General features: G+C 38.0%; 2 protein-coding genes across 10 annotated transcripts; one reads left to right on the top strand and one right to left on the bottom strand.

The window, feature by feature from the left end:
* On the top strand, positions 948-4440 carry LOC107624758 (nucleolar GTP-binding protein 1). 3 transcript variants are annotated; one of them, XM_016327214.1, is made up of 3 exons: positions 948-1359; positions 1838-3878; positions 4165-4440. In XM_016327214.1, the coding sequence occupies exon 2, from the start codon at positions 1852-1854 to the stop codon at positions 3871-3873; it is 2022 nt and encodes a 673-aa protein (XP_016182700.1). In that variant the 5' UTR covers positions 948-1359; positions 1838-1851; the 3' UTR covers positions 3874-3878; positions 4165-4440. The 3 variants fall into 3 exon arrangements, with proteins under 3 accessions (XP_016182700.1, XP_016182701.1, XP_020970992.1); XM_016327215.2 differs by having other exon boundaries at positions 4168-4357; XM_021115333.1 differs by lacking the exon at positions 948-1359 and having other exon boundaries at positions 1817-3878.
* LOC107624757 (GTPase Der) lies at positions 5279-11561 on the bottom strand. 7 transcript variants are annotated; one of them, XM_016327208.2, is made up of 15 exons: positions 11421-11561; positions 11082-11336; positions 10954-10994; positions 9781-10133; positions 9601-9674; positions 9356-9439; positions 8976-9269; positions 8669-8808; positions 8180-8267; positions 7756-7938; positions 7361-7522; positions 7053-7246; positions 6347-6497; positions 5865-6030; positions 5279-5684 (listed from the first exon to the last, which is right to left on the bottom strand). In XM_016327208.2, exons 3-15 carry the CDS (start codon positions 10983-10985, stop codon positions 5662-5664), a joined length of 1944 nt encoding a protein of 647 aa, XP_016182694.1. In that variant the 5' UTR covers positions 10986-10994; positions 11082-11336; positions 11421-11561; the 3' UTR covers positions 5279-5661. The 7 variants fall into 7 exon arrangements, with proteins under 7 accessions (XP_016182694.1, XP_016182695.1, XP_020970993.1 ...); XM_016327209.2 differs by having other exon boundaries at positions 5865-5970; XM_021115334.1 differs by having other exon boundaries at positions 11177-11336.

Genomic DNA, 12338 nt, shown 5'->3' with positions numbered 1-12338 from the left:
GATTTGAATGCTGTAGTGGTCATTAGATACAGTGTTTTGGAGAGGTTAGGATTCAGTGTTTGAAAAATTTAAATTTGAAAATTAGAAACAGATGAAGATGAATAGTTGAATTCATTGTATATGGGAGGAAGATTTAGTAATTTTATGTGATGGGAATATAGTGGGATTTAGAGTTGAATTTGTATTATAATTGAATTGAATTATAAATTTGTTATTGATTATATTTGATTGATTATAACTTGTTAATTCCTAGCAGATTATTCAACTTTTTATTTTATAGTGTAATATATTGTTTATTACTGTTCTATGTTGTTGCTGTTGTATATATATTATTGTATATATATTGTTTTATGTTGACTATTTTATATTTTTATTTTCATGAGACCGGGTTAATTGGTTCAACCTGTGATCTATTGGTTGAACCAGTAACCCAGTGGCCTGATAACTTGATCAGTTTAAAATTGGTTCGGTTCTGACAACTATACTTTTTCAACAAGAAGGTGTTGGTATTGAAGCAAGCTGCCACCTCCAACCAAACCTTCTCTAGAACCCTTTTTTCATTTCTTAGCATACGTTTTGAACCAATGCAGTTCAAGATAAGTCCTACTTTTGATTTTCTTGCCTCTATTCATTCACATTTCGCTCAATTTTACTTCCTGTCAAAGTTTTGAAAATCGGTTCAAACTGATTGAATTATGAACCGATAAGATTTGCGGTTCGATTAAAAATTATAATGGTCAAATTTAAAAACCGTTGTTAAACAGTCGAATCGGTCAGTCAAATCGAATCAGGACTGACCGATTTTCAAAAATTTCCTCAAACGGCGCCGTTTTGTTTCAAACTCCAAAAAAAACCCTAACTAAATTGCAGCACCCTCGCTCACTCACTCCTCCTTCCAGCCCCCTTCCTGAATCAGGAAGCAACCCTAGCCTCCAAACTCCAAAGGCTCAAACGGCAACTCTAGCCTCCACTCACTCACTCACCCTCTCTTAACCAGTTAATCCTAAAGGCCTCCCTAGTCCCTTGATTCATCAACTCATCATCAACACTCATCAGCCAGCCACCACCAGCTGCAGCTCCTACCATCGCCGAACTCCTCTCCTCGGCCAGAGCTCACCGTCGCCGCCGGAATTGTGACCGACAGAGGCTGCAGTCGCCGAACGTCTCTGCCACTCACCATCTTCTCCTCGCCGTGGAATCTCTGCTCGGAGCTCTTCTCGTTGCCATCGCGAACTGCTCCTGCTCGGCTCCCGGCGTCTCTCTCTTCAAGCTCTCTCTCTATCTCTACGAGGTCGCTGTCAGTGCCGTGTTCCTCCGAGCTCACTCTGTCACCGCTGTTCCTCCCCCGGCGTCTCACCGGTAGGCCACTTCTTCTTCAGTTTCATCTTTATTTTCTAGTTAATTTTTAAGATTCTGAGCTGAGTTTGTGTTCTGAAATTGGATTCTGAAGTTATTGTTGGCATGAAGTTTTTTAGTTGTTGCAGTTGGTTCTGTTGTTGCCGAATTTGTGTTGTTGCTTCATTGTAATTACTAATTTGCAATCATATATAACTTCTGTTGTTACTGATTTTAGATATGAAATTGTGGTTGATGATTGCTGAATTGTTGCTTGATTCTGGCAAGATTGAACGCATATCTGGTTGTTAGCGATGATTGAACCATCTTAAAGCTCTCCCTTTCATAACTTGAATCATTGAATGATTAGCTATGCTATCTCCTCATTCTCTGCTTAAAACTAGTATTATTGATCAATTAGTGTGGGAATATGTTTTAAACTTCGATTCTTGCAGTGCCTCCACTTTTTTGTGCATTTCATTTTAATCTGTGTCTGGGATAGGTTGATTCGACACAATGGTGCAGTATAACTTCAAGAAGATTACGGTAGTGCCGAACGGGAAGGACTTTGTTGACATCATCCTCTCCCGTACCCAGCGCCAGACACCAACCGTCGTGCACAAAGGATATGCAATTTCCCGTCTTCGTCAGTTTTATATGCGAAAAGTGAAGTACACTCAACAAAATTTCCATGACAAACTCTCTACCATCATTGATGAGTTTCCTCGCCTCGATGATATTCACCCGTTCTACGGGGATCTCCTCCACGTGCTCTACAACAAAGACCATTACAAGCTTGCACTTGGACAGATCAACACCGCCAGGAATCTTATTGGTAAGATTGCAAAAGACTATGTGAAGCTGTTGAAGTATGGTGACTCGCTGTACCGGTGCAAGTGTCTGAAGGTTGCTGCTCTTGGTCGCATGTGCACTGTCATCAAGAGGATTGGCCCGAGTTTGGCTTACCTCGAACAGGTTAGGCAACATATGGCTAGGCTTCCGTCGATAGATCCAAACACCAGGACTATTTTGATTTGTGGCTACCCTAATGTTGGCAAGAGTTCATTCATTAACAAAATTACAAGAGCTGATGTGGATGTGCAGCCTTATGCTTTCACCACAAAGTCGCTGTTCGTTGGCCACACAGACTACAAATACCTGAGGTACCAAGTAATTGATACACCGGGTATTTTGGACAGGCCTTTTGAGGATCGAAATATTATTGAGATGTGCAGTATTACTGCTTTAGCTCATCTGAGAGCTGCAATACTGTTTTTCTTGGATATATCTGGGTCTTGTGGTTATAGTATTGCTCAGCAGGCAGCTCTATTTCACAGCATTAAGTCTTTGTTTATGAACAAGCCGCTGATCATAGTGTGCAACAAGACCGACTTGCAACCACTGGAGGGGATATCTGAGGAAGACATGAAGCTGGTCATCGAGATGAAATCCGAAGCCTTGAAGACTGTAATTGGCCAAGGAGGTGAGGCAACAAGTGATGACAGTGTGTTGTTGACCATGAGCACTTTGACAGAAGAAGGGGTGATTTCTGTGAAAAATGCAGCATGTGAGAGGCTACTGAATCAGAGGGTGGAGGTGAAGATGAAGTCAAAGAAAATTAATGACTGCTTGAATAGGTTTCATGTTGCGATACCAAAACAACGTGACCAGAAGGAAAGGCCACCATGCATTCCTCAGGCTGTTTTGGAAGCTAAAGCAAAAGAAGTAGCTGAAAAGGAAAAGAGAAAAACCGAGAAGGATATGGAGAATGCGAATGGTGGAGCAGGTGTATACTCAATGAACTTGAGGAAGCATTACATTTTGGCTAATGATGAATGGAAAGAAGATATACTGCCAGAAATTTTGGATGGTCACAATGTGTATGACTTCATTGATCCTGATATTCTCCAAAGGGTTGAAGAGTTGGAAAGAGAAGAGGGCATAAGACAGGCAGAAGAGGAAAATGGCGAGTTTGAGATTGATGGAGCTGAGTTGACTCCAGAACAGCAAGCAGCTTTAGCTGAGATTAGAAAAAAGAAAAGCTTGCTCATCCAACAGCATAGGATTAAGAAGAGCAATGCGGAGAGCCGGCCAACTGTTCCTAGGAAATTTGACAAAGACAAGAAATTCACATCTGAGAGAATGGGAAGGCAGTTGTCTTCTCTGGGGCTTGATCCTAGTCTGGCAATCCAGAGAATGCGAAGTAGGTCTGTCTCTAGGAGAGGTCGGAAGAGGGACAGGTCACCTGATGGTGGAGACAGTATGGATGTTGATGGTGATACACCCGACAAGAAGCAGCGCCTGAGTAGGTCACGTTCACGATCCAGGTCTGTATCTCGCCCTCCACATGAAGTTGTGCCCGGAGAGGGCTTAAAGGACTCTGCACAAAAGATCAAGGCGATTAAACTTGCAAAGAAATCTGTCAAGAAGAGAAACAAGCAAGCTCGCCGCGGAGAAGCTGATAGAGTCATACCAACTCTTAAGCCGAAGCACTTGTTTTCTGGAAAGCGCTCCACTGGAAAAACCGATAGGCGCTGAAAAAGGTAATGTTTTTGGCCTTTACGTCTTATTCTTTGTGCATCTTGCTTTACTAAGTCTACTAAGTCTCCACAAACCTTAGATTTCATTGCATGCTTCTGTAGCTGTTGACTGCTGTCATGCCAAAGTTACTTCTGTAGTTAAGTTTATTTTATACATACATTAGATTTCATTACATGCATGCTCTTGTAGCTGTTGAATGCTGACATGCCAAAATTTCATCACTAGTTAGTTTTCCCTTGCACATACATTTATTCTGATCCTATAAGTTGGTTCTTCATTTTTTCTCAGCAGGGGAAATTGTTTTATGCTCGTTGTTGGAGAAGTTTCTCGGCATTACTGGAGGCTGCCAAAAGTTTTGTTTCTCTATATTAGTGATACTGTGTTAGATTTAAGTATGGTAATGTTGCCAAAATTTTATTATATACCTCTGCTTCAATTTTATTTTAGAATTTTCACTGTGTCTGTTGCACAGCTTGCATTATTCATAGTTGTATGTTTTGTCAAATTTTGGGGACCCTATAATATAGTTATTTGATCGAATGAAGATGGTTGAGCTTTTTTAAATGTTTCGTCACGTAACTCGAAAGTAAATAAGTATCGTTTCAGCATTCTGCATCGTTTGGTCTGAACTTATTCCAAGCTTTTGTGTAGTTATTGGAAGTTTAGCATTATTAGTGCGCATCAAACGGTAATTTATCACAAGTATTTTGCATTATTGCAGGATTGGGAAAAAAGGCCGTACTTAGAGTATAATATAGGTAGTCTAACATGAGAATTATATCACTAATTCTGCAATTTGAATCCGTAGTTTTGGGTGATACGGAATCAACTCTAGTTATTCAAACGTTGTTCTAAGATTCCCTCACATAAGTTTAATGCCTAGTAAGTAAACAAAATTGAAGTTCCTACAACTACAAGTGTATGAAAATATAGTAGTTACCGATTATAAAGAGGAAGAAGTGCTTGGATACATTAGAAAATCATACTATACTTAATGCTTATGGTAGTTTATTAATTAATTTGTTAGCTCCAAATGGATATTGTCAAATATTTTGGGTGTAGGTTTCGGTTTGTTGTATTGAATCAAGTTTTATTCTTAGTATGTTGGGTAACAAATGTGTTTGAGGCCCGCAGATTATAAAAACAAAATAATGAAAATATCGTTTCTCCAGATAAAAGAACTTAGTATATCATAACCAAGATGTCAATGAGATCCTCATACCATACCTACTTTCCTTAGACAGTTAATGCGGTCAGAATTGTAAGTTTTGATGTTTCCTGTGTTGTACTTGCTGATGGTGATTGGCTAAGTCACTTGGCTGTGTTGCACTCCCAAGTGCCAAAGTAAGATGTAGCCTAGCTTATATGGCATAAAGGTAACAATTACTTGGTAACAATTTGCTTAACCATCACTAATTGCATGTTCAGCATTAAAAAGATTGAATACTTAGTAATTGAATAACATATATTTGATGTAACAACTTCTATACATAAATTTACAATATATTTGTTGACGATTGAATATGCTTAAGGATTACAGAAACATCCTGATCACTATAAATAAGTTAGTATCATCCACATTTCAGGCGCATTTCCCATCATTTTGGAGCTTTCAATAGTCTTGATAGATTTCAGCTTGCACGTATTGAGCAATCTTGGTATTGCTGATTCTAAGACTCCTTCTTTTTGACCAACACAAACAGAACCAGAACCACTTTTTCCATGATAAAATGTCTGATCTTTATAGTGTAATTGATGCCAAATTTTAATCAATTGTTGAAAGATTCATTTGGATTCTTGTGCTTTGCCTGTGAGAAAATCAATTAGCAAGTTCATATATTCATGTCCATAGCATTCTTAACATTCTTAACGTGAACCATTTTAGGGGATGAGACAAAAGAAAATTAGAAAATGATCGAAAGCAGGAAAACAGAAAACAAATTAGAAGAAAATAAATAATTGATATCACAAGCACCTCAAACACTGACCTTCATCTTTTCCCACTCTCCTTCTGCTACGCCACAAAAGCCGAATGGGTGTACCAGAAAAACCAGCATCAGTACGCAGTTGCCTCTCCATATAGCGGCGGTAAGTCTCAGGAAAAAGTTTTGCATCATTGACAAAGAACACAAATGTAGGGGGCCTTATAGCAGCCTGCAAGGGAACAACACCCAGCAAGAGTGTATATGATAACAAGTAATTAAATTGCATTATGACTTGTGAGTATGTCAAGTAGAAACAACCCACCTCATGATTGATCCAGTTGGCATTAATCATATCATTCATGTTCTCATTGGTAAAAGTTTTCACCGGTAAAATATATTATTCATTTTAACATTTTAACAAATGCAAAGGGCAATACTCCGGCATTAAAAATAAAGGCAACAGGACAACAAACAGGGATTCATACAAACATCTAAGCTAAAGGCATACAATAGCAACTATTACAAGCATCATTACATGGACATACCTGTGTACAATAGTAAACACGCCCTCTTTTACCAGCTCGTGTCCTAGGAGGAGGCTTAAAAGCCACTGCTTCCAGCACTACTTGATTTAGTATAGAAGTTCCGAGTCTTCTTGATCTCTCCTTTTCAACCTCACTAGCAGCATCAATAATCCTTTGTTCAAAAAAGCAAAAGGGAATCAGCAATTCTCTCAGAGGATCAACTCCAATAAAAGATTTCAATCCTGAGTAAGTCATAATATCATGACAAATATGGCACTAAATTATTGTCTACCTCCAAGAAACCTATCCACCATAATTGATCTAAAGCATTAATTACACTCTATAGTAAGGGAGAAAAGAAAGCCTGTAAGGCTGTAACTGAAATAGAGAATTTGTTTGAAATAGCTGAGTCCATTGCCATGAGCATAACTCAATCCCTATAAATAATTTATGAAATCATTTTGGTAGTACTAGTCTAGTATAGACTAGTTATGCAATGGAGATTATGTAACTACCACCATCCCTATATAGCAAACCCTAAATTTCAACAAAATATAAAAAATTGGGCTCATTCACAATGTCAATTTCAAGCTGATATTTATTTATAAAGATGAACTCCGCAGAAGGGTGAACCTGTTTTTAAGGAAAAGATGGAGTAAGTCACAGAATGAACGATTCGTATATGATGCAGATTAAATTTATCAATAATATTTCAGCTAAAACATACTTGTCAACACTATGGCCAGCTATTGCAGTAGAATAAACAATTGGAGCCCAGTCAAGTATTCGAAGCTTCTCTCTGACATCTTGCTCATAGTATGTTGCAGTCTGCTGGTTCTTATTTGGTATTGTATCCCACTTGTTAACAACTATTACACAACCTTTCCCTTCTTGTTCTATTCTTTCAGCTATCTTGTAGTCCTTCAAAACATATTCATAGATGTGTGAGGAAAAATAAATTAAATAAATGAATAACCAGTGTATGAAAATTGATTATGAACTAGAATACATAAAATAAAAGCATCTATCAAGAACCTGTTCTGTGATACAAGCCATGGCCTCAATTACAAGGGCAACAACATCAGAACGGCGAATAGCACGAAATGCTCTATTCACTGACAAAGCCTCTGTGGTACTTCCAGCTGAGGCTACAGCTGCTCTTTTCCTGATTCCGGCAGTATCAATAAGCTGGAATTTCTACAGAAAGAATACCAGAAGTCAATTATCATGTTGACCTAAAATTCAAAAAGCTCATACAAATATAATTATGGTCCAAGTAAATTAGCCATATGAACCAAGTGGGAAAACCTTATAACTAACAAATCCTTCCTAGTTTTCATTCTCACAGCATAAATTCATAAAACAAGTTATTGAGTAGTCATTAACTTCACAAAAATTGAATTACTGGATAGTCACCAAAAGAATCAAACCTGGCCATCTGGTCCGGTAAATTCAGTATCAATGGCATCACGTGTAGTGCCACTGACAGGGCTTACTATTGTTCTGTCCTCACCAACTAGTGCATTCAAAATGCTACTTTTGCCAACATTTGGTCTGCCAACAATTGAGATTGCAGGAACATAATCTTCTTCTTCATCAATATTGTTTGGCTCCTATTGTTTTGCAAAAATAAATCATAAATTAAACAAGCTCGGGATTCAAATAAGATTAAAACAAGCTGATCTATGATGGTAATTATAATATTTTCAATGAAGTGCCCATGATTTGTTACTGTTTTGGAGAAAGCATGATTTAGTCAAACCAACTTCTTGTGACATGAAAAAAGATAGGACCCAAAGTTGGCTATTATCAATGATATATACAGAAGAAAATTCAATCTTCATAGAAACCAACCTCAACTTTTTGCAACCCTAAACAAACAAGATCAAGAAGATCTCCAGTTCCAGTGCCTGATATAGCTGATATTGGAATTGGTTCAAACCTGATATAGTAGCATGTAATATATGTTAGATTCAAAACTACTCATTTGCTCATAACCAGTGGCTTAAGCTTTTGGAAGAGAGTTTTTTAACACAGTATCAGAGTCTGCGTGATTAAATGTTGGCAAAATTAATCAGTTCCATCTCAGACCTCAACTGGATCTTCAAACCAATCCACAAACAATTCATGCTCATTAAGGCAAATTCAAAACCACATTTAAAAAATGACATCAAAAGCAAACATAACATATTGTATATCTAGTCCACGATATCCATGCCAAGAGACCATAAAAATATGAGTGTATCATGATCATGTTGAATTGTGTCTAATCATGACTCAAGCATGTAACTTTCCCACCCAATGACTCACCCATGGAAGGGAATCCTCACAGATATAACTTACCCAAGGGACCAAAATTCAGATGCCTGCAAAATTCCTTTGCGTGGAGATTCACACTTGTTAACTGCAAGAATGACACATTTATCTGAGTAGTTTCTACGAAGCCAATCCGCAATCTCCTCATCGGCAGCCGATGGACCTGCCTGTTTAGCATAATCAACTATGATCTTCGGGTGATGATCAGGAGTAGTTTAATAAAACAAGATCATATGACACACTTAATATACATAAAACCCAGATGTTATCAGTCATGACTCACAATAGACTCAATGTGAAAAAAATAAAATATTTTATGCAAGCATCAAAATACCTGACCATCAACAACGAAAACAATAACAGATGATTCTTCGACAGCTGCAACCGCTTGCCTCTCAATCATTGATGGCATCCTGGCAACTGCAGCCTCTCTAGTGGCAAGCGGAATACCATCCATACCAACTGTAGTAGTAATAGCCAGATCTTCCATAACATTAGCTTGTGATTTTGAAAGAGTAAGAACCCCGCCTGTGTCCACCACCATGAATTCACGGTCTCCCCAGTAGGACCTACCATACAAGCGATCCCTAGTCACCCCAGGTTCGTCCACCACAATTGCCCTGTTTCCCTAACAATGTAAGCAGCAAGAAGACAACTTTAAAAACACAGACGAACTTTAATTCCCAATTTAAAGCTCAGAGAAAGATCAAATACCCCAACAAGACGGTTGAACAAGGCTGATTTGCCAACATTTGGCCTCCCTACAATTGCAACTCTTGGGAGAAGGTTGTCAGGGATCTGCCATTCAAATCAGTAACCTCTTTCAAAACCTATTTTATTTCAATATCTTAAAGATATTGAACTCATAACTACATACAATCATGCAACTGCTCCTGTATTCTCAGATTCCTCCAGAATATAAAGAGTTCCATAATTCAGAAAACAAAGCTGAATGTTACCCTGACATTGTTAGCTCCGGTTTTACCCCTCTTGTGTCTTTTAGCTGTTTGCTTAATATCATTTTTCTCGTCATCTGAAATCACCAAACACAAAAAACACAAAGAAAAATAAAAATAGAGTTACTGAGGAGTTTCGTGAATAAGCAAAATGAAAAGGAGAGTTTAAAAATGTAGAGTGACCAATGGTGAGAATGCGAGAGAGAGAGGTAGAGTAAGCTTCGACAGCGTCCTTGGCTTCTTGCTCTAGCGCGTTGACATCAAGCTCCTCGTTTTCATCTTCGTTGTCAGTGTCGGAAAATTCGAGGTGGTTGAGTTTGTGGGACGGTTCGTGGCGGTCATGGGTGGTGCGTAGGGCGGAGCAGGGGAGTGTCCGACGGGAGATGGAAATAGTGGAAAGGAAGGGAGGGGAGAAAGAGAATGAGAAAATCGAGATCAGGGTTTTAGGGATGGAAGTGGGAGCTTGCAAGTGCTGAACAAGAGATGACATTGCAGCAATTCTCAACTCAACTGTTAACTGTTTACAACAAGTGGAGCTAAGCATAGTTATGAGAATTGGTAATCAATCCGGTCATAAGACGGGATCATTGGGTCACTAGTTGAACCGGTGGATCCAATCACAATTAAATATAAATATAAAATTACAAAAAATAAGCTTAAATTAAAAATTCAAAAGCAAGCCTTCACAAATACATTAATAACAATCAAGTATTAATTCTTAAACATAACTAATAATGCAAAAATAGAAAATAAACTAGTCACTGGTATAAAATCCTTTCTCAATTTAAATGGAGAGCACAGTTCTTAGTTTACTTGCGAAATAGGTTGCGAGAACCAACCGGTCAATGAACCGGTAGAGTGACTGGTTCAATGGTTCAGAGGTTCAACCGGAGTTTAACTGGTTTAATTAAATATAAAATAAAATTATTAAAAATTTAATATATAATTTTAATTATTTAAATTTAATGATTTTAAGTTGATAAAATTTAAAAATTTACAATTTTATCTAATAAATTATCCATAATTTATCATTAAAAATTCACAAACATCTTCAAACATCAAAATTTATAACTAATAAAAATAAAAATGCTCATAAATGACAAATAAGAATAAGAAACATCAGCATAAATAACTCAATCAGAAAAATCAAAATAAACAAAGAAAAATTCCAACATAGCTTTGCACCACAGTATCTTCAACAACTCAGATCAGACAAATAAACAACCAAAATCAACAAATCAGAAAAATCAGCATAAACAATTCAAAATCAGAATCATAGCATAAACAACTCAATTAATTCCAGCATAGAAATCAATGAATTGAAAGGGCTAAGTTATATGTGACTGCAATCCCTACCAGTCCAGTCCCACAACATCCGTTTGCAACATTTATAGACCCTGAAATGATTAATTAATTTAAAACATACATGATATGGTGATTATCAATTGCCACCAAATTAAATAGCACATGAGAGCCACACTAACCTGAACTAAAAGGATTTTGTATGATCTTGAGCAGTGCAGCACAGAAATCAATGAATTGAAAGGTAGAACCAGAAAGTGGCTTGCGAAGAACTAACAGTCGATGCTAATTGACCATTGAATAATTGAGCTTCTCCATTGACAATATCAGAACACAATCTTAAAGGTCCTCCTGCTGCAGTTCTACCTCCTGGCAAAGCACCCCAATGGCAATGTACTCAGAACCCACATTTTTCTTGCTCCGGCATCGTATAGTTGCTTCATCATATAATCATCAATTAACCAACAATAACATTATATAACGGTAAGCATGCATGTTGGAATCGGTGACAAATTAATTACCTTGGCGACGGAGCTTCCCAGCGGAGGAGAGTTCCGCGATGACAACGAAGTGGGGCTGCGGGAGCTGCGGTGACTGCGGGGGCTCCGGTGGGTGCGGGGGTTGCGGTGGCTGCGGGGGGCTGGGGGTGCTAGAGTTCTTTGTTCCCTTTTCACTTTTCAGTTTCAGCTCAACCGCGGAGGATGACAGCGGGTGCGAGCTGCGCGAAGGACGACGGACAACAGCTTCGAAGTGTGACTGTGGGCGACGGGCGATGAACAACGGCCGCTGCGACAGCGAGGGAGAGAAAGGGTGAGACAGGGACTGCGAAGGTGGAGTGGCTGACCGACGGTGAGGAGGAGAGTGGAGATGGGCTGAGTCTCTGTGAGAGTTGAGGGAGAGACTGGATTTTGAACTGAAGTGGAGAGGACTTAGGATTGGAGGTGACAACACTACCCAAATTTACGGGGAATTGCTTCATCTTTACCCGCCCGAGTGGATAATTATCCGCTCCGGGCAGATTTTTTGTGGGGTGCCACAGAGTTAGATAATATTTCCCTCGATATATAATATATATGAAATAATTAATAATATTATATTTAAATTTATATTTTAATTTATGTTATGTATGTGATAATAGTTATATAAATTTTAAAATTTAACTTTATTTATTAAATTTAATAATTATAAAAACGGATATAGGCGGGACGAATATTTACAAGAATATATTAGAATTCAATTTTTTATCATCTACGAATAGAAATGGCATAATTATTGTATGACAAGATGAGTAAGACAAAAATCTGCCCTACTCATTCTATTGTCACCCATACTTAGAATTAGGTTTAATTTAATGGTAATTTTTGGATTTAATTTGTTATACGTTGTTAATTTTTGCTATCTTATTTTATTAAATCTAGAATTATATTATTGTTTATTTT

Source organism: Arachis ipaensis, chromosome B02 (genome assembly GCF_000816755.2).
Source record: "Arachis ipaensis cultivar K30076 chromosome B02, Araip1.1, whole genome shotgun sequence".
NCBI classification, from domain to species: domain Eukaryota; kingdom Viridiplantae; phylum Streptophyta; class Magnoliopsida; order Fabales; family Fabaceae; genus Arachis; species Arachis ipaensis.
This window is presented reverse-complemented; position numbering and strand designations above follow the sequence as displayed.